At 41.3% G+C, this 23,142-nt stretch overlaps 1 protein-coding gene and 1 pseudogene across 10 annotated transcripts in view; both read left to right on the plus strand.

Annotated features, from left to right (window-relative positions):
* LOC102931528 (protocadherin gamma-C5) overlaps positions 1 to 23,142 on the plus strand; it is a 361,684-nt gene that overhangs the window by 84,012 nt on the left and 254,530 nt on the right. The window contains exon 1 of one of the 10 annotated variants that reach the window (XM_043552929.1): positions 8,268 to 9,868. The exons of 8 other annotated variants lie outside the window; for them this stretch is intronic. In XM_043552929.1, coding sequence (XP_043408864.1) covers positions 8,420 to 9,868 — 1,449 coding nt within the window. In that variant the 5' untranslated portion in view covers positions 8,268 to 8,419. Of the gene's footprint in view, positions 1 to 8,267; positions 9,869 to 13,400; positions 16,036 to 23,142 lie in introns of those variants that run through there. One more of the 10 variants, XM_037907128.2, reaches the window with a different exon arrangement.
* Positions 1 to 23,142, plus strand: part of LOC102936717 — a 274,924-nt pseudogene that overhangs the window by 9,610 nt on the left and 242,172 nt on the right.

Genomic DNA, 23,142 nt, shown 5'->3' on the forward strand with positions numbered 1-23,142 from the left:
GAGTAGTAGGGTTAGCAAAAAGAGCAAAGGGATCCTCTCGAAACTTGATACCGTGTCTTGTAGGTCGCCCTAACGTGTACACTCCCAGTGTTACTAGCTCACATTGGATAAGACTTTTCAAGGGATTCAAATAGTGGCACATCTTTTCCTCTTAATTTTATTAGTTTTCAATTGGTAGATTTTCCCCCACGCTCCACTTTCTGTGTTCCCAATGTATTTACCGCCTGGATAAATACTCATTAGGTGTCACATCAATTTTATTGTTCGTAGGGGTGCAGAGGTATCCATGGCCATTCTGTGAGGACTCTGGCGCAGGGGTTTTCTCCTTCTCTCTGTCAGAGGACTGCTGCTTTCCCATCATTTGAATGGATTGATCCATTAAGTTACCAAAGCCATTCTCATTTGCCGGAATGAACTGCATCCCAGCTGGTGTATGCATACATTTATAAGCACTTTTATCCAGACGTGGTTTCACCAGTGGCATTCTCCCTTGCGAAACCCTCGGTGTGAATTAGAACCTGTGTAGAAGAGATCAAAAAAGTTGCAGGACTACAAGAATCTCTTATTTCACCAAAGTTGGTTTGTTTTCCCCTTTGATAGTAATTCATGAAACTGTTGGGTATAATCAGACTGAATATTGTAGGTAGAAATGTGATCTGTCTCTTTCCAGATCACAAGCGTCTAAGGTACCTGTTTGGTCTCAGGAAGCATTTCTGGTGGGACAAAATTTCTACTGTCTGAGAGGTTTACACACCATATTCACACAATTCTGAGCAGAGCAGAAGATCTTTCCGTGTTATCTTCACAGCGCTGACTACTTTCTCGATTTAAGTGACCGGAGTGATTCCAGTATATCTCTCACGAGGATTGTCTTCGTGGGAGCCATAATTCTCTCCACCCCCTTTCACCAACCCACCAATCAGGATGAATCCTTCTTATTGTGGGGTTCAGAAATCAAAATGAGTGTCTGGTTACAGCTTCTAAGGCAATCTTCTCAGTCAGTCAACTCCAGTAAAGCCACGAAACACAACTCAGAGGTACCTACAGTCTATTTTATTAGGTGTCACTAACCAATGTGCATGATGATCGGTCAAGGTGCTGTTGACCTAGTATGTGAAGTGATATGTTTAATGGCAACTTGATCTCCTGCAATCAGTGAGCGGTGTCAAAACACTCCTGGGCATTCAAGAAGATATGTGCACAATTGGTGTCACCCTGCCTGTGAGAACAGTCTGTACACAATATATACAGTTCTCTAACGAGTCAAAGAACCAGTGTGGGTAGAAACAGTGAGAGTTTCTAGTGCAAGGCACTGAGGGGAGAAGTTTATTGGGTGAAAGGGAGAGAAAAGAGAAAAGGTAATATTTTATAAAGAAACAGAAATCAGTCAGTTCTCAAATCAACACCTTCCTCACCCCTACCCAGCCATTTTAGCATGGCACGCAGGCCACAGAATATGAACCTAGTTATCTCAGCATTGGGTAAGGTTCAGAGAAAGCGGCTGCAAAGGTTTCACTTTTAGTGAACTCTGCTGATGCAGAATACTTCGCTCATTAGATGAGCACACGTGATGAAATGCCTCTCGCAAGACTAAGCCTACTTGGGATGTCTCTTACAATTATAAAAATGAAATCAAGCCATTGGGATATATATAAATTTACTATGGATGTTAACGAACTGTTCATTTCCATATCTCCATGTGTGTTTATGTATATTGATTATGGTGTTCTTATTTTTAAAATGCAGAACATAAGAATATCCCAGGCATATCTACACTGGGGAAACCCCATGTCTCTCACTAGCTAGTTAATGTTTTATCTGGGTTGGTGCAATTATTGGTAGAGACCCTGAGAGCCCCTGTTCACCAGCCAGGAAGAGAAATGCACTGAGAGATACAGCCAGCTCCGCTTCTCTGTTACATAGCACATCCAAACAGAGAGATAAGACTCACACTTACCGAATCTGGATACACAGAGGAACATCACCAAAGAACTCAGTCATTTACCGATTAAAGGTTATTTTTGGAACAGTTCTGTTCTTCAGAAAAAAAATGTATATTAGAAGTATTAACTATCAGTAATCGGAATACAATTAAAGAGTTATGGAAGTGGAAGAAGCACAGAAGCGCCGGTACAGCAAAAGAAGTGCCCGCCCTTCTTTGATTTATAATTATTGCAATTCGGAAGGTAGTTTCTGGGCAGATTCTCTATTCCATTCCCGAGGAAATGCAGAAAGACTCTTTCTTGGGGAATATCGCAAAGGATGTGAGATTGGGTATAAAGGAGCTCTGATTCTGCAAAGTCCGCGTAGTTTCCCGAGGTAGGACTCAGTATGTTACCCTCAATTTTTAAAACTACCATTTATATGGGAGATTACAGAGGCCACAAAAACCTCTGGGTACAAGACACTTCAGTAAGGGATGCAAAGATAAAATTTGTAGACAACATCAGTGACTGATTCTTGGAGCAGATAGTCCGGGAACCCACAAAGGGAAAGGCAATTCTTGATTTAGTCTAAAAAGTGTAGTGCAAAATCTGGTCCCAGAGGTGAACCGCTTGGTAATAGCAACCATCACTTAATTATATTTAACATCCTTGTAGGAGGGAAAATAACAAAGAAACGCACAACATTAGCATATAACTTCAAAAGAGGAAGCTAGTTAAACAGAAATGAAAAGGAACCGCCAGAAGGGTGAAATGTCTGGAAGAAGCATGGAAAATATTTATAAACACTGTAATAGAGGCTCAAACTAAATGTATACCGGCCCCCTCCTCAAAAAAAAACAACAACCGGAGGACCAACAAAATACCACCATGGTTAAAGACCAGAGAAGAGGAAGCTGTTAGCGACAAAAAGGCACCCTTTAAAAATTGGAAGTCTAATCCTACTGAGAAAATAGAAAGGAGCATAAATTCTGGCAAGTCAAATGTAAAAATATAATTAGTCAGGCAAAAAAAAAAGTTTAAAGAGCAACTAGAAAAAGACACAACTAATAGCAAAAAAATTCAAAAAAATTAAGTCAGTCAGAAGCAGGAAGGCTGCCAAACAATCAGTGTGGCCATTGGACGATCACAGTGCTAAAAGACCATAAAACAAGGCCACTGTGGAGAAGCTAATTTAATTCTTTGCATTAATCTTAATTGCAGAGAATGAGAGGGAGAGTCCCACACTTTTCTTTTTAGGTGATACATCTGGGGAACCGTCCCAGACTGAGGTGTCAGTACAGGAGGTTTTGGAACAAATTGATTAATTAAATGTTAATAAGTCACCAAAACCAGACCATATTCACTCAAGAAGTCTGAAGGAACTCCAATATGAAATTGCAGAACTACTAACTGTGGAATGTAACTTATCCCTTAAATTAGCCTGTGTGCCAGGTGACTGGAAGGTAGCTAATGTAAGAACAATTTTTTTAAAAGGTACTAGAGGTGATCCCGGCAATTGCAGGCTCGTAAGCCTAACTTCAGTACCAGACAAATTGGTTAATACACTAGTAAAAAGCAGAATTATCAGACACACAGATGAACATGACTCTTGGGGAAGAGTCAACATGGCTTTTGTAAGGGAAAATCATATCTCACCAATCTATTAGAATTCTTGAGGATGTCAGAAAGCATATGGATAATTGTGATCCAGTGGATATAGTGTACTTGGACTTTCAGAAAGCCTTTGTCAAGGTCCCTCACCAAAGACTCTTAAGCAAAGTCAGCAGTCATGGGGTAAGAGGGAAGGTCCTCTCCTGGATCAGTTACTGGTTAAAAGATAGGAACCAAAGCATAGGAATAAGTGATCAATTTTCACAGTGGAGAGAATTAAATAGAAGGATCCCCCAAGGATATGTACTGGGACCAGTGCTGTTCAACATATTCATAAATGAACTGGAAAAGGGATAAACAATAAGATAGCAATGTTTGCAGACAATATAAAATTACTCAAGATAGTTAAGTCCAGGGCTGATTGTGGAGAGTTACAGAGGGATCTCACAAGACTGGGTGACTGGGCAACAAAATGGCAGATAAACTTCAATGCTGATAAATACAAAGTAATGTAAATGGAAAAACATAATCATAGAATCATAGATAGCAGAAAGACATTTGTAGTTGTGTGATATCATAGAATCATAGAATATCAGGGTTGGAAGGGACCTCAGGAGGTAATCCAGATTATACATACAAAATGATGGGGTCTAAATTTGCTCAAGGAAGAGATCTTGGAATCATGATGGATAGTTCCCTGAAAACATCTGCAGAATGTGCAGCAGCAGTCAAAAAAGTTAACACAATGTTAGGAACCATTAGAAAAGGGATAGATAATCAGACAAAAAAATCATAATACAACCATATAAATCCATAGTATGTCCACACCTTGAATACTGTGTGCGGGTCTGATGGCCTCATCTCAAAAAAAGATATATTAGCATTGGAAAAAGTCAGTAAAATACAGTACAGAACAAGTCAATAATAATAATGTGTGTGGAGAAAGTGAAGAAGGATGTGTTATTTATCCCTTCCCATAGCACATGAACCATGAGTCACCCAATGAAAGTAATAGACAGCAGGTTTAAAACAAACATAAAGAAGTATTTCTTCACACAACGCACAGTCAACCCATGGAAATTTATGCCATGATGTGAAGGCCAAAAGTATAATTGGGTTCAACAAAGAATTAGATAAATTCATGGAGGATATGTCCATCAATAGCTATTATCCAAGCTAGTTAGGGATGCAACCCTGTGCTCTGGGTGTCCCCAAACCTCAAACTACGAGACGCTGGGAGTACATGAGAGGGAATGGATCACTTGATAAATTGCCCTGTTCTGTTCATTCCCTCTGAAGCATTTGGCACCTGCCACTGTTTGAAGACCATTGGTATGACCCAGTATGGCCATTCTTATGTTTTAATGGATTTACTCTATGGGGTAACTCATATATGATCATACCATTAAACAATGAATTGACAGATAGATAGATAGATAGATAGATAGATAGATAGATAGATAGATAGATAGATAGATAGATAAGACAGGCAAACACAAGTGGCAAAGTTAAGCTGCGTGGACAATTAAAAAAATTCTAGATTTTTAAGTATTTTGGTTTGTAATTTTAATTACCTTTTAGCCTCGTTTATTGTGGAATTATAAAACTTTATATTTAGGAAAGAAAATTTGCTGCTGTTCAATTTTCTGAGGTTCATATAATTTCTGCAATATAAAAGTTATAATCCCATTTTAACTGCATATAAGGGGAATGTTAGAGATAGCCCGAGTTAAAGTAGACTCTTTACAAGACTTTGTTTTCAGAGGCTCACAGCCTTTTCAATCTTTCAAATTTTGTGCTGAAAACTGGAAGGCTTTCCTTCTAGCTGAGATTGAATCTTTCTAAAAAGTTGGGGCAAAAACACTTGAGCCACTTTTGAGGCCGAGGACGGCAAAAAACCCAAACCCTAATATTTCTATTATAAAAAATAATCTCAATGCCCTTTCAGACATCTCTAGCACTGAACGGAAAAGGTTAGAAAGCTGAATGCCTGCAGGCAGATTGTCTTTAGATAGGTGAAATTACTTTTATCCTTCTGATTAACATTAGTTCCATTTGGTCAATTTATAAGGGTTTTAAAGTAATAGCTTTTTTATACACAGTACTGTTTGATTGTAAACATTAACACTTTTTAACAACTATGTTCCAATATTTACATGACTGAAAATGTTCAGATAACATTAAGGTTAACATTAAGGTAAGCACTGAAGAGTAAATAACTGCCTAAGTAAATTAAGATTGCAGCCCAATATTTACTCTCTCTTCCTTATTAATAAACCTTATGAAACAGTTTTTATTAGTAGGATCACAAATAAGTAGGTATATTTCTAGGCCTTGATGTGGCAGTGAATAAGGGAGGCTACAGTAAATGAGGAACAGGTCTGAGGCAAAATACTGTTCATAAATCTGTAGTAACTCCACTGAAGTTATTGTGAATTGATGGCCTAGACCAAAACCATCTAAAATAAATAGCGACTGAATCAGGCCCCAAATGAAGCAAAGGTCCTGTAGAAACAATAGTATGTGAAAATATAATTACAGTCTGTATTGCAGTGTAGGTAAGTATTGTCAGGACTGAAGTAGGAATGCTAACACATTTATTCTAGAATGCAAATATACTTTTCTTGAGGTTTTTTAAGTAAAGAAAAATAGAATAAAAGATGGAAACGTTTAAAGAAAAGTAAGATACTTTAAACCGCAATCTGAACTTTGGAATCAGAGGGAAAGAGAGAGAGAAATTTTAAGATGATCTGCACAAGATTGTCCACGAATACTGAATGACTTAAAGGGTTTCCTGTTGTTGGCCGGAGCATCAGTGGAAGATATAGGACATATTTATTATTATTTTCTTTATTATTATTATTTTTTATTTATTTTATTATTGTGGTGATGATAGTGGTGAAAAAGGTGCGGAATTCTTATCAAAGTTTTCCTTTATTCAAAATATTAACTAGCCATTGCTAACAAAAAAGGCAAAGATATATACAGTTTAACTGAAAAATCCTTTCCCCCTTGACTAGTCGACTTTCACTTTCTTTCTTCTCGTGATGTCATTATTTACAGTAGCTCTCCTGAGTCTTACAGTATAAGATGGAACTGAGTTCCTAATGTAAAACAACAACAAAATATTACATCTCTCTTCTTCATACAGTGCCAAGGGGAACATGTTTGTTTTCTTTTGTAGACCACCTTCCAAGTCTCATTTGGCCAGTGGATAGTTTTGGTCACTTCAGATGAGTCAACTGCACTTTAGAAAATACAGCACTTTAGAAAATATTGTTCTTTATCGTTTAGGAGAGATTTTCTCTTACTCTCACATTAGCCAATAATCCCATCATTTTATACTTACACGTTGATTAAAATATTCATATTTGCTGAATGCAAAGTGGGGGGAAAGTTTTTCTCTGCACGTAGCAATAACATTTCTACAATATAATGATTCTTTGGAAACGGAAAAGCAAAAAGTCTTTGTCGACAATGAATAGCCACATTTCTCTTATAACTTTATTTCAAATATCTTTTTTCTCGACTCTTCAGATCATTACAGCAACTCAAAATCAGGGGAAACGATTATTTTCCATTTCAAGATGATGTTTTAAGTATTGCGAGTGAATAATTAATGGATTTTAAGAAAAAGTTCCCGAATTTAATTAATTCGATGACTCTGTTTGTGTTTGTGGAGTATTCATTAAAAAAAAATAGAGGGAGGAGCACACCTAAAAAAATAAAACACCTACGCAAAATAAACTCAGGGAAAACAACAGGGACATTTATCTGAGCTGGTGCAATTATTGGTTGAGGCTCTGAGCGTCGCTGTTCACCGATCAGAGAGCGAAATGCAATGAGAGATCCAGCCAGCCCATAATCGCTGTTACACAGCTCAGAACACAGAGATCAGATTCACGATCAGTCAGAGAGATTCTAAAGAGAAACTTGTTAGTGGAATAATCTCTGAATGAAACAGTCTCGATGCAAACTTCAGTTGCTGGGGAGACAAAGGACTGGATATAATACCACAGTATTCACACCGGTGACGGGGAATCAGAGTAATACCATTACTAGGGCAGGAAATGGCCGATAAACAAAGGCTCCGGGATTGTAGAGGGTTGCTGTGTTGCTTTACGTTGCTTTTCCTTTGGGAGGCAGTTGCTGGGCAGATTCACTATTCGATTCCTGAGGAAATGCAGAAAGGCTTTTTCGTGGGGAATATCGCAAAGGATCTGGGGCTCGATACAAAAAAACTCTCAGACGGTGGAGTTCGAATTATTGCAGAAGGTAGGACAAAATATTTTGCTCTGAATTGGCAGAACGGCTATTTATATATCAGTGAAAAAGTGGATAGAGAAGAAATATGTGGGAGGATCTCAAAATGTTTGTTACAATTGGAGATTTTTGTTCAGGAGCAGGTTAAACTTTATACAGTTGAAATTGAAATCACCGACATTAATGATAACGCGCCAAGCTTCCAAGTAGAGGAATTAGAGCTAAAAATCAGTGAGACCACAAGCACTGGGTCTCGCTTTCTTCTGCCAGACGCACAGGACCCAGATATAGGCAGTAATTCGATTCAGAGCTTCCAATTCAGCAGCAATAGGCATTTCTCTCTGGACGTGCAAAGGGGAGCTGATGGTGCAAAATACGCTGAACTGGTGCTAGAAAAAATTCTAGACAGAGAAGAACAAGCCGTTTACAATCTAGTCCTCACAGCCATTGACGGAGGAGACCCAGTCAGGTCCGGCACTGCGAGAATCCGCATTATTGTTGAGGATGCAAATGACAATGCGCCAGTTTTTACACAATCTGTTTATAAGGTGAATGTTTTGGAAAACGTGTCTATAGGTACCCTTTTGGTTACAGTGAACGCCACTGACCTGGATGAAGGAATGAACGCCGAGGTAACATACTCCTTCCGGAAAATATCAGAGAAAGCTTCAGACATATTCCAGCTGGATTCTAAAACCGGGAAAGTGACGGTGACAGGGCACTTAGACTTCGAAGAAAGTGAATTATATGAAATAGAGGTTCAAGCCCGCGACGGGAGAGGACTATCTGCTCGCACAAGGGTTTCGTTAGTTCTTATGGATGTAAATGATAACGCTCCGGAAATTACAGTCACATCTCTCATCAGTTCTATCCCCGAAGACTCCCCAGAAGGAACTGTGATCGCCTTTTTAAAAGTACGAGACGCAGATTCAAGAGAGAATGGTGAGGTCATATGCTCTATCCCAGGCAACCTCCCCTGTCGGTTACAGAAATTATTTGACAATTACTACAGTTTGGTGACAGACAGAACACTCGACAGGGAGCAGGTCTCGGATTACAATGTAACGATCACAGCCACAGACGGAGGGACTCCTGCTCTTTCCACAACCACGTTCTTCCTGTTGAAGGTTTTAGACAAAAACGACAATCCGCCTGTCTTCAGCCAGACACTCTACACCTCTTACATCACAGAGAATAATCCTAAAGGGGCTCCCATTTTCACATTAAAGGCAAACGATGCTGATTGGGAAGAGAACGCCAGAGTGACGTATTCTGTTACTGAAGGTCAAATTCAAGGAACTCCTCTCTCCTCCTCCATCTCCATTAACTCCGAGACTGGGGCTCTCTACGCTCTGCGCTCCTTCGATTACGAACAGTTCCGGGAGATTCGGTTCCAAGTGCAGGCTCAGGATGGGGGTTCCCCACCTCTCAGCAGTAATGTCTCCGTCACTCTCTTTATACTGGATCAGAATGACAACAGCCCGCACATCTTACACCCCTCCTTTCCCACCGATGGCTCCACGGGAGTGGAGTTGGCCCCTCGCTCCTCCGAGCCGGGTTACCTTGTCACTAAGGTGGTGGCGGTGGATGCAGACTCCGGGCAGAACGCCTGGCTCTCTTACCAGCTGCTGAAGGCTACAGAGCCGGGGCTCTTCTCTGTGGGACTCCACAGCGGCGAGATCAGGACAGCGCGCTCCTTTGTAGACAAAGATGCGCTCAAGCAAAGTCTGGTGGTTTTAGTGAAGGACAACGGGCAGCCTCCTCTCTCTGCCACGGCCACTGTCACGATGGTGGTGGCTGACAGCATCCCCGAAATCCTCTCCGATTTAAGCAGCCTCTCAGCTCCTGCAGACCCCCAGTCCAGCCTCACCTTGTATTTGGTGATCGCTGTGGCTTCCGTTTCTTGCTTGTTCTTTACCTTTATCCTAGTGTTACTGGCCCTGAGACTCCGCCGGTGGAGAAACTCGCAGCTGTTTGACTCCTCGAGTGTGACTTTCAGTGGAGTTCCCGTCTCGCAGTTTGTGGGGATCGATGGAGTCAGAGCTTTTCTTCACTCCTACTCACATGAGGTTTCTCTAACCACAGACTCCAGAAAGAGTCAACTGGCCTTTCCTAATGGCAGTTGTTCAAATACCCTCACAGGTCAGCATCCTTCTGAGAAATCAGGTCCTCTTTTAGTCGCAGAAGTTTCAAATATCAATACTGACGATCAAGTCTCCCTTCAGGTGAGTTTCTTAAACCACAACTTTCTCTTTGATGTGGAAAGGCTTATTTCTTGGTGTGTTTTATTGGTTTGTAATAGTTCCTGTAGAGCAACAGTTCATTCTCTAAATTAATGAAGTTTTACTTACTACACTATGCAGTTATAAATAATTTTCCAATTATTGACTTGTAATGTCAAGGATACACTTTTAATTTTTCTGTATTACTTTTCAAAACTTTAATGTGCACTTACATGCAGTGGGTGAAAACGAATATACTAGTATATCTATATTTATTTGACTTCTACTTTATAATATTTTACTTATGGCGGTGTCTGGGGTCCAACCGTCAGCTTGAGAAGTATTTATTTTCATACCAATGTGAATTGTAAAAAGGACAACTCAAATAATATCTCAAAATATTGCTCCAAACTTGGAATAATCTGAACAAGTTTAAATGTCTTCTTACAATAAAATCCAGATTAAAAACACTGTAATTGTGCCTTTGTGGGTCACAACTGAGAATACCAAATTCAGGACAAACTGCTGAGAAATGGGGAGGATATACCCCAAATTAGTGGTTATTCTCCCATGAGATATACCAAACCAGCAACAAAAGTAAACTTCTGTTTCACCACACTGGCTAACAAGAAATCATAAAAGCAGTTTCCTTAGATATTCCAGTCTTTGTATCACCACCAAAATACTAGACTTAAAGACGAGTGGTTCTTTAAAACTAGTTTAATCAAGTAAAGGGTTCTTCTGATCCCAAAGGACCAGCCACACACCCAGGTCAATATATAATTCAGATCTTACCCAAAAATCACACTGTTGTCAATTCTTTAGTATCTAAAATCTAAAGGTTTATTTATAAAAAGAAAGAAAGGTTAAAGGAATCAAATACACATAATAATTGCAAAGTTTTAGGTTCAAGCTTCTAGCAGTGATGGAATAAACTGCTGGTTTAAGTCAAGTCTCTGCTTGCTTCCAAATCATTGGAAGGACCTCACTCCCTTGGGTAGAGTGCTCCCATTAGTATAGTCCATAATCCAGAGGTCTGGGCAGGAAAGAGGCAAAATGGAGGTGTTTGCAGGGCCTTTTATAGCTTCTGCCATGTGGAGGGAAACCCACTGTTTCAAACAAAGCCCTCAGCACAGCTAGTGGAAAATCACAGGTGACAACACAGTGTTTGGAGTCACATGGGCAAGTCACATGTTCATGCATGATTCCACTTGGACACAGTAGAAGTCATTACCTATGCCTCAAACAGCACGTTCCCAGGAAAGTTCATTCAGTGTAGATGGGTATCTTCCATTGCGAGTTAAATGTTCTTTTGATGGGCCACTCAATTTGAATAGTCCCTCCAAGATGTGTTGGCTTGTACTACCTCCTGGGAGTTACCCAGGGAGCAAACATTTGAAATCCAGGCATAAAGCCAATGCTCATAATTTTAAATACAAAAATACATACTTTTAAATACAAAATTTTTAAATACATGCATGCAAATAGCATAATCATATTCAGCTACTTCTAACCTTTCCATAAATACCTTACTTGACAACCTTTGTACAATATTTGTTGCAATTATACAACAGTGGTAGCAACAATGATCTACAAGGTCATATTTTAATCAGATAATGCCACAAACACATAGGCTTTGCACTTTGCTTAGGTTATCTGTAAACGGTCTTTCAAAGGAAATGCAGTCATGCAGTACATAGTGGATTGTCCCTCACTAAAAAAATCCCTGTCTTCAGCACCATTAGCCTTCATATCTGGAGACTTTGCAAGAGCGTCCTCGCTGCCTGGAGCAATCAGGGTGGAGCATAAGGAGACAGATAGGCTCTTAGAAAGCGCAGGAGACTAATAAAGTGTGGCCTTGTAGTTGCAAGCAAAAAACAATCAATTATTTTTTGTAAAAAACTTGAAAGTTAATACAGTCTATGGGTACAGAATGCTCCATAAGAGGAAAAAATGTTAAAAAGATAGAAAGCTAAATTAACTAATTAGATGAAATTAGATATTAGATTAAATTTACATTTGCCTTTATGAATAACTCCATCTAGAAAGCACTGTCACAATCCAAGCCGAAGATGACGAAGGGATGGATAATTGTGAGGTCTGTGTCGGAAACAAACATGCCTCACTTCCTTGCCATACAGACATGGCAGGAAAGGCATTTGCTTGGTCTCCTCTAATAACCTGAGTGTCTGAGGATCCCTTCGAGATGATCTCCGAACTGCCAAATGTATTAACAAATCTGGCGTTAAGTATATAAATGTAAAATTCTTAGTAATATGTAGTTATCAAAACGCTTGGTGAGAGTTTCTGCTAACTTTCTCTTCATAAGAAAATGAGAAAAAGAGGGTCCCCCCCCCACCACGTTGTGTTTAAATGAAGGAGTGCAGTTATCTACTAATACAGTTAGGTGAATTTTCCAGTAACAATTAATAAGCTATAACTTAACACTCCTGATCTTCGCTATATGTTCTCTTATCTCCAAGTAGTAATAAGAGGCTGTTGTATTGATATCTATATCTACTGGAAAAGGGCGGGGGGGGGGGGGGAGCTAAAGGGCTCCTTGTGAGAACATCATGACATGCATTCTAAGGATATCAACTGAATTTTAAACATGTCTTTCTAAAACTAGTTTCCGGTGGATTATTTTAATTGACTGCCACTTCCGATGTATAATTTAATTGTAATTATTTTTAAATTTGCTCTTTTCTCTGAGATAGGGTGATCTGCTTAGACTACAGTATAAAGAGTTTAAGTTATTTAAAGTTAATGCCATAGTTCAGTATTAAAGCCAGGAATTAAGTTCTGAGTAAGGTTTTGGTTATAGTAATGAAGAGTATTAATGTATCTTTATTAGCTGTAATGTTTGGAGTCTATTTACTTCGATCTCCAGAAATAGATCATCTTACCTCCGAGAAAATATTTAATAGGCATAGACAAGATCTCAAGGAAATATGGGTAAACTGGGTCTTATATCTGAATGGGAACTTGTTGGAATATTCAGAAAGCAAGAGAATTTGTTTTCAGAAGCTCCGTTTTTCTACGTTGAATCAAACTGTCTAGTTATGCCCCAAATGAAAATACGAGTAAGTTTATCGGTATAAATTTGCTTGTATTTCGAGCACTGTTGTAGCGGTTGGTTTGACAAAGACATTTTTGCTTTAAGTAGTTCTTTACATTATTTTACCTTTGCCATTTATTCAAATAAGTTGGGGGTCAGAGTTATTCTCTATTCGGCGCTATGTCGTTGCATTAACGAGATCCGCCTAGATGCAGTTCCCCGACTGAGACGCAGAGTGTCGCTGTTGGCCAATGCGATGAGGGAGCGGCTGCTGGGGATCCATTGCAGACTCCGGCAGTATCGCAGGCAGCCTGTACAGAGCGGAGAAAAGACATAGCAGAGATATATCCACACAGACTCACTGAAGACATCAGTCTGACAGGCGTCTCCATGAAATATTGAGAAGAGAATCAATTTTATTTATTCAGCCTTATCTCAGAAGGTTTCAGTTTAGCTGGAATCTAAAACTCCCAATGCGTTCGGAATGGATGAGGAGAACAAGGCAGTGAAATTAAGAGGGAAATGGATAAAAACAAGAGACAGAAACAGGGTCCGGAGATACGAATGGCAAGTACTGTTTTTTCCCTTCTTATTCTCTTTGTTCTGCCCGACGATCTCTGAGCAGCTTCGCTATGCGATTCCTGAGGAAATGGCCAGAGGTTCCCTTGTGGGGAACCTTGCCGAGGATTTGGGGATGAATGTCAGAGGACTGTCATCCCAGAGCCTCCGTATTGTCTCTAGTTCAAAAAGTCAGTATTTCGCCATTGGTGCAGAAACTGGAAACCTAAATGTAAATGACAGAATAGACCGAGAAGAAATATGTGGAAAATCTCCCTTTTGTGTTCTAAATGTCGAAACGGTAATTGAAAACCCTTTCAACGTTTTTCATGTGATTGTAGAAATCCAAGATATTAACGATAATCGGCCGTATTTCACCAGAAGCAATGTTGATTTAAAAATAAGTGAATCTGCGCTACCCGGAGCTCGGTTTCCATTAGAAATAGCGCAAGATCCTGATGTTGGGATCAACACAGTACAGAATTACCAGCTCAGCCAGAACCAGTACTTTGTCTTGTCAGTGAAGGAGAGCACAAATGGCAATAAATACGCAGAATTAGTTGTGGGTAAGCATTTGGATCGGGAGAAGCAAAGTTTCCACCACTTGACGTTTACGGCTGTGGATGGGGGAGACCCAGTCAGAACTGGGACTCTTCAGATAAGGATTAATATCACCGACGCCAATGACAATCCCCCCGTATTTACTGAAGAGATCTACAAAGTCAGCCTGAGTGAAAATCTACCACAGGGCTTCTTAGTGCTTCAGGTGAAAGCCACGGATAAAGATGAAGGGTTACATGCAAAGATTGTCTACTCTTTTAGCAACATACCCGACAGTATTTCTAAACTATTCAAGATGGATCCTGATAACGGAGAAATTACAACTAAATTGAATCTGGATTATGAAATGGCAAACAACTTCTTATTGGATGTGGAAGCGACAGACGGCGGAGGTCTGGCTGCTCACTGTAAACTTCAAATAGAAATTCTTGACGAGAATGACAATGCCCCAGAGATAACGCTGACATCTGTGTCCAGTCTAGCTCCCGAAGACTCTTTGGCGGGGACAGTGATAGCTTTGATCAATGTCATTGATCAAGATTCTGCTGAAAACGGAAAGGTCATTTGTCATTTAGAAGAAAAATTGCCTTTTAAAATAATATCCTCTTCTAATAATTACTACAAACTCGTCACAGACAGCACCCTGGACAGGGAAAGGACCGCGGAGTACAATATCACAATCACGGCCACAGACAAAGGCTCTCCGTCCCTCTCCACCCAGAAAACCATCCTGTTGCAGATCTCCGATGTCAATGACAACGCCCCTGCCTTTGAGAAGCCTTCCTATACCGCCTATGTGCCAGAGAACAATCCGTCGGGGGCCTCTATTTTCAGTGTAAAAGCCACAGACCGGGATCTGGACCTGAACGCCCGAGTCACTTATTCCATCTTGAGCAGCAACCTGAAGGAGGTGCCTCTCTCCTCCTACATCTCCATTAACTCCCAGACCGGAGCGATCTATGCGCAGCGCTCCTTCGACTACGAGCAATTCCGGGAGTTTGAGATGCAAGTGAAGGCCCAAGACGGCGGGTCCCCGCCTCTCAGCAGCAATGTCACCGTCAGGGTGTTTATTGTGGACCAGAATGATAACGCCCCTCGCATCCTGTACCCTTCGCTCGGAGCCGATGGCTCCGCCTTGTTCGAGATGGTCCCTCGCTCGGCCGAGGCAGGTTATCTGGTGACTAAGGTGGTGGCGGTGGATGCTGACTCGGGACACAATGCCTGGCTCTCCTACCACCTGCTCCAGGCCACGGACCCGTCGCTCTTCAGCATGGGGCTGCAGAGCGGGGAGATCCGGACAGCCCGCGCCTTTGCGGACAGAGATGCTGTGAAGCACAGGCTGGTCACCCTGGTGAAGGACAACGGGCAGCCGCCTCTGTCCGCCACAGTGACTCTCAACCTGGTGTTTGCCGAGAACTTCCAAGAGGCTCTTCCGGAAATGAGCGACCAATCGGGTGACTCGGCATCTCAGTCTGATTTACAGTTCTACTTGGTGCTGGCTTTAGCCTCGATCTCATTTTTGTTCCTCCTGACAGTGACCCTGGCCACTGTGATGAAATTGCGAACGTCAAGAAAACCCAGTGTTCTTCGATGTTTTAATTCTGACATCTATTCCAAGGCCCATCCCAGTTATCCACCGAACTACTGGGATGGGACTTTACCTTATTCCGACAATCTCTGTTTAGCCACAACTACCGGTGATAATGGCCTTAATTTATTGAAAACCGATGGTCAGAATGATACACCAGGGAATATTCTTTGCAGTAATGACTCTGGAATGTTGTATCTGAGCAGCAACAGTAACGACCCAAACTCTCAGTCCAAAACTCTACCGAAGGTGAGCGAATGAACTGATCCATTAGTGTTCTTCTTAACATTTGCCATGTCTCGGTATTTTTAAAGGTAACCTGATTATTGATAATCTTAATTAGAATAAGAAAAGGAGTACTTGTGGCACCTTAGAGACTAACAAATTTATTTGAGCATAAGCTTTCGTGAGGAAGTGAGCTGTAGCTCAAAAAACTTATGCTCAAATAAATTTGTTAGTCTCTAAGGTGCCACAAGTACTCCTTTTCTTTTTGCGAATACAGACTAACACGGCTGCTACTCTGAAACCTTAATTAAAATGTTTAGTATCTAAAAGATCGTGTATTAATCCGGAAGAAGAATTTTTCGTTTTGTGTTTTTTGTTTATGTTGACCACGCATTTAGTTGGAGGTTGTGAAATTTTGAGAAGTGTATTTTGATATGATTGTGATATTGGCATGCCAAGTTCCAGCTCATGCCAAAGTTCCCATGTTTTAACTGAGAGCTGACAGATACAGAGCTGGACTCTTTCTAGCTCACTTGTGGGTTAATGTTGATAAAGTAGGTATTAGATTTAAAAGAAAGTGTTTAGACTGTATTGACTGCTTGTGAGTTGCTGCCTGCATTAATCTTACTTGTTATATCTATGTTCCATATTGTAAGGTAATATCTGAGCCGTTGTATTATGAGCCTCTGTGATGGTATGAATTGCCACACGGAAGAGGTACATCAGTTAGTGTGAAGAGGTTCTCTTGTACAGTAATTATGCCCATCTTTAAAGCGGAGACCCAGGGATATCAGACATTCTAAGGGGTCATTTTAAAGAGCTCTATTACTGTTTGAAACCTCTGCCTTTTGGACTTACATGTTCCTATTTATTCTTTAATTAGTACTTTTTAAAAGTTTAAGCTAAAGTGTTTTATCCTTTTTAGAGAAAAGTAGATCTTTTTAAAATGTACTTTTCGCCTTTAAAAAATTGTGTCCTTTATTTGTTAGTATCCTAGTATCTCAGCAAGAGGTGCTATAATATAGAATGTGCTGGACTGTGGCTTTCAGTTGTCTAGTGGATATCTGTTTTGTTCTAAAGGTTTATTACTTAATGCATGTGCACTGGTATTTGTTGAACAATAACAGATGATTATGCACGATGTACCAGTATTCTCCACTTTATGCACATAACCTGATATCAATTCACTTTCAATATTCCCTAGCAGTATTTGATTAGCTCTCAAAATGTGTGGAATATCATTTTATCTGTACTTCCATGAGGAATACTATCTATAAAGTTGTTCATTAATTGTAGCAGGTGCTTCATTCCATGGTAAGTGATGTTACATATGGAACTGGCATGTTTGTGGATGAGGTGTTCCCTGTTCCATATCATATGTAAATATGATTATGGGTTGAAGCTTGGCTCCAGAGGAGCCCTGGCTCATTCAATTTGATCTATCTTTTTGCACTCTGTGTGATATGCACAGTACATTAAATAGGATAAAATATTTATAAGACCATTCCCTTAATTATGTCACAATATTTTCTGGGCAGAGCATTCCACTTCTCCCTCAGAAATATTTCTAATTTCTTTGTTCTTTCATAAAAAAGGAAATTCAAAAATCTATGTTTTTTCATACAAAAGGATATAGTAAAAATAAATTAGGTTGCCAAGTGACACATTTTATAGTGTAGAAATGTCAAAGTTAAGGTTGCCAGTGCAACCCTGTTGTGAATATACACATGGCACAGCATTTATTTCATGGTCATATGCTATTTTTTATTGAGACCATGATTCAGTTGGAACCTGTAAATTGAACAGTGAATGAGTCAGAGATCTGCAGTGAACTAAGCAAGGGCTTACTGAGTGCAGAAGTTGAACAATGTGCAGTGAAGGTGGCAATGATCTGGTGGGGATCATGCAGGCCTCCTGATTCACACTGAGAAAGTAGGGCAATCAACCAGTTATCTTAGGTGCCTGTACACGAACTCAAGAAGCCTGGGAAACAAGCAGGAAGAACTGGAAGTCCTGGCACAGTCAAGGAACTATGACGTGATCAGAATAACAGAGACTTGGTGGGGTAACTCACTTGACCAGAGCACTGTCATGAATGGGTATAAACTGTTCAGAAAGGACAGATGGGGGAGAAAAGGTGGAGGAGTTACACTGTATGTAAGAGAGAAGTATGATTATTCAGAGCTCCAGTATGGAACTGGAGAAAAGCCTGTTGAGAGTCTTTGGGTTAAGATTAGAGGCAACAGCAACAAGGGTGGTGTCATGGTGGGCGTCTGCTATAGATCACCGGACCAGGAGGGTGCGGTAGATGAGGCTTTCTTTGGACAACTAACAGAAGTTTCCAGATCACAGGCCCTGGTTCTTATGGGGGACTTCAATCACCCTGACAACTGCTGGGAGAACAATGTAGCAGTGCACGGACAATCCAGGAAGTTTTTGGAGAGTGTTGGGGACAACTTCCTGATGTAAGTGCTGGAGGAACCAAATAGGGGCCATGCTCCTCTTGATCTGCTGCTCACAAACAGGGAAGAATTGGTAGGGGAAGTAGAAGTGGGTTTCTACCTGGGCAGCAGTGGCCATGAGATGGTCAAGATCTGGATCCTGACAAAAGGAAGAAAGGCGAGCAGCAGAATATGGAACCTGGACTTCAGAAAAGCAGACTTTGACTTCCTCAGGGAACTAATGGGCAGGATCCCCTGGGAGGCTAATATGAGAGGGAAAGGAATCCAGGAGAGCTGGCTGTATTTTAAAGAAGTCTTATTGAGGCCGCAGGAACAAACCATCCCGCTGTGCAGAAAGAATAGCAAATATGGCAGGTGACCAGCTTGGCTTAATAGTGAAATCTTCAGTGATCTTAAAAACAAAAAGAAAGCTTACAAGAAGTGGAAACTTGGACAGATGACTAGGGAGGAGGATAAAAATATTGTTCAAGCATGCAAGGGTGTAATCAGAAAGTCCAAATTGGAGTTGCAGGTAGCAAGGGATGTGAAGGGTAACAAGAAGGATTTCTACAGGTATGTTAGCAATCAGAAGAAGATCAGGGAAAGTGTGGGACCCTTACTGAATGGGGGAGACAACCTAGGGACAGATGATGTGGAAAAAGCTGAAGTACTCAATGCTTTTTTGCCTCAGTCTTCACAGATGAGGTCAGCTCCCAGACTGCTGCACTGGGCAGCACAGTAAGGGGAAGAGGTGAGCAGCCCTCAGTGGTGAAAGAACAGGTTAAGGACTATTTAGAAAAACTGGACATGCACAAGTCCATGGGGCCAGATGGAATGCATCTGAGGGTGCTGAGGGAGTTGGCTGATGTGATTGCAGAGCCATTGGCCATTATCTTTGAAAACTCGTGGTGAATGGGGGAGGTCCCAGATGATTGGGAAAAGGCAAATATAGCAACCATCTTTTAAAAAGGAAAGAAGAAGAATCTGGAGAACTACAGACTGGTAAGCCTCACCTCTGTCCCCTGAAAAATCATGGAGCAGGTCCTCAAGGAATCCATTTTGAAGCACTTTGAGGAGAGGAAGGTGACCACGAACAGTCAACGTGGATTCACCAAGGGCAAGTCATGCCTGACCAACCTGATTGCCTTCTATAGTGAGATAACTGGCTCTGTGGATATGGGGAAAGTGGTGGACGTGATATATCTAGACTTTAGCAAAGATTTTGATACAGTCTCCCACAGTATTCTTGCCAGCAAGTTAAAGAAGTATGGATTGGATGAATGGACTATAAGGTGAATAGAAAGCTGGCTAGATCATCGGGCTCAATGGGTGGTGATCAACAGCTCAATGTCTAGTTGGCAGCCGGTATCAAGGAGAGTGCCCCAGGGGTTGGTCCTGGGGCTGGTTTTGTTCAACATCTTCATTAATGATCTGGATGATGGGATGGATTGCACCCTCAGCAAATTCATGGATGACACTCAGCTGGGGGGAGAGGTAGATATACTGGAGGGTATGGATAGGGTCCAGAGTGACCTAGACAAATTGGAGGTTTGGGCCAAAAGAAATCTGATGAGGTTCAACAAGGACAAGTGCAAAGTCCTGCGCTTAGGATGGAAGAATTCCATGCACGGCTACAGGCTGGGGACTGACTGACTAAGTGGCAGTTCTGCAGAAAAGGACCTGGGGATTACAGTGGACAAGAAGCTGGATATGAGTCAGCAGTGTGCCCTTGTTGCCAAGAAGGCTAATGGCATATTGGGCTGCATTGGTAGGAACATTGCCAGCAGATTGAGGGAAGTGATTATTCCCCTCTCTTTGGAACTGGTGAGACCACATCTGGAGTATTGCATCCAGTTTTGGACCCCCCACTACAGAAAGGATGTGGACAAATTGGAGAGAGTCCAACAGAGGGCAACAAAAATGATTAGGGGTCTGGGGCACATGTCTTATGAGAACATGCTGAGGCAACTGGTCTTATTTAGTCTTCAGAAGAGAACAGTGAGGTGGGATTTGATAGCACCTACTATCAAACTTCAACTACCTACTTCAACTACCTGAAGGAGAGTTCCAAAGAGGATGGTGCTAGGCTGTTCTCAGTGGTGGCAGATGACAGAACAAGGAGTAATGATCTCAAGTTGCAGTGGGGAAGGTCTAAGTTGGATATTAGGAAAACCTATTTCACTAGGAGGGTGGAGAAACACCGGAGTGAGTTACCTCAGGAGGTGGTGGAATCTCCATCCTTAAAGGTTTTAAGGCCTGGCTTGACAAAGCCCTGGCTGGGATGATTTAGCTGGGGTTGGTCCTGCTTTGAGCAGGGGGTTGGACTAGATGACCTCCTGATGTCTCTTTCAACTCTAATCTTCTATGATTCTATGAATGAGGCAAGAGATCAGAGAGTGAATAAAGAGTATATAAAAAAATACCAAACTACTTCAACTTGTGCACTGAATGGGGCAAGGGCCCTATTGAAAAATAGAATGTGATTGTGTAATTCAAGAATATATTATAATATATATGCTGTCATAAATATAAAGGGAAGGATAAACCCCTTTAAAATCCCTCCTGGCCAGAGGAAAAATCCTCTCACCTGTAAAGGGTTAAGAAGCTAAAGGTAACCTCGCTGGCACCTGACCAAAATGACCAATGAGGAGACAAGATACTTTCAAAAGCTGGGAGGAGGGAGAAAAACAAAGGGTCTGGGTCTGTCTGTAGGCTGTTTTTGCCGGGGACAGAACAGGAATGGAGTCTTAGAACTTTTAGTAAGTAATCTAGCTAGGTATGTGTTAGATTATGATTTCTTTAAATGGCTGAGAAAAGAACTGTGCTGAATAGAATGACTATCCCTGTCTGTGTGTCTTTTTTGTAACTTAAGGTTTTGCCTAGAGGGATTCTCTATGTTTTGAATCTAATTACCCTGTAAGGTATCTACCATCCTGATTTTACAGAGATGATTCCTTTACTTCTATTAAAAGTCTTCTTGTAAGAAAACTGAATGCTTTTTCATTGTGCTAAGATCCAAGGGTTTGGGTCTGTGGTCACCTATGCAAATTGGTGAGGATTTTTACCAAACCTTCCCCAGGAAGTGGGGTGCAAGGATTGGGAGGATTTTGGGGGGAAAGACGTGTCCAAACTACGTTTCCCAGTAAACCCAGTTAAAGTTTGGTGGTGGCAGTGGCAATTCCAAGGGCAAAGGGTAAATTAATTTGTACCTTGGGGAAGTTTTAACCTGAGCTGGTAAAAGTAAGCTTAGAAGGTTTTCATGCAGGTCCCCACATCTGTACCCTAGAGTTCAGAGTGGGGAAGGAACCTTGACATATGCGAAACAGGTAGCTTTAAGGTGTCATGGACAATTTTATTTATGGCATTTCTAGATTTTCAAAGTATTTTATTTTGCAACTATTTTTATCTTTTAATTTGTTTTATGGAATGATACAATTTTTAATTAGGAGACAAATTTTGCTCCTGTCTTATTTTCTCATATGTTTATAATTTCTGGTATGTAAAAGCTGATTCTTCTCGGAATGCTAGGGATAATGTGAGTTGAAGTTGTCTTGTTATTTTCATTGCTTGTTTTCATTTTCTTACTGTTTTCCATTTTTTTTTTAACTTTATGTTCTGATAGTGCCCAAGTCTCTACTTCTAACTGAGGGTGAATCTTTTTGGAAAAATTGGATAAAAAGAGTTTAGCCATTTTTTATAATGAGGATAGTGATGAAATTCATTTCCTATTATTAAAAAGAATTCCAATGGTTTTTTTCTAGCTCTGAAGAGAGGAGTACAAAGTTGACAATCTGCAGAAAGATTGTTCTTAGCCAGAGGAAATTCTTTGCAGCCTTCTGATGAAAACTAGTTTGATTTGGTCAGTTGATAATGGTTTTAAAATCATGTTTTATTCATATATTGTATTGTTTGGTTTTAGACATAAAAACTTTTTAAAAATTATGGTCACATGTTTAAATGACAGAAGGCAGCACAGTGCATGTGTTCATAATTAAGGCTATGTTTTAGTCATGGGTATTTTTAGTAAAAGTCATGGACAGGTCATGGGCCGTAAACAAAAATTCAGGGGCCCATGACCTGTGCATGACTTTTACTAAAAATACCTACCGTGACTGAAACTTGGAGGGGGGTGCTCGGGGGCCAGTCTGGGGGCATCGGAGTGCTGGGGGAGGCAGTCAAGGTGACCCAGGACCCCCTCTGGCACTGGGGGAAAGGGGTGCATCCGGGACCCTCCTGGTACTGGCGGGGGTTGGCGGTTGGTGGGGCTCCCTACCTGGCTCCGCATCCCTGCAGCTCCTAGACGGCGGGGGCAGGAGCCAGGGCAGGGGCTCCTCCACTACTCCTGCCACAAGTGCCAGCTGCCGCAGCTCCCATTGGCTGGGAATCGCAGCCAATGGGAGCTGTGGCTGCAGAGCCTGTGGGTGCCCGTAGCACATGGTACAGAGACACCCCACCCCGCACCCCTCTACTGCCTAGGAGCTGCAGGGGAGCCCCCCATCCCAGGTAAGCACCCCCCTCAAATTCCTGCCCCTAGCCCTGAGCCCCCTCCCACACACTCAAACTGCTGCTGCTGGCCATGGGGCTGCTGGGCTTGGGCAGCCCCTGGGCCAGCACCAGCCAGCCACTGCAGAAGTCACAGAATCCATAACTTCTGTGACCTCCGTGACAGACTTGCAGCCTTATTCATAAC

This window comes from Chelonia mydas, chromosome 8 (genome assembly GCF_015237465.2).
Source record: "Chelonia mydas isolate rCheMyd1 chromosome 8, rCheMyd1.pri.v2, whole genome shotgun sequence".
NCBI lineage: Eukaryota > Metazoa > Chordata > Testudines > Cheloniidae > Chelonia > Chelonia mydas.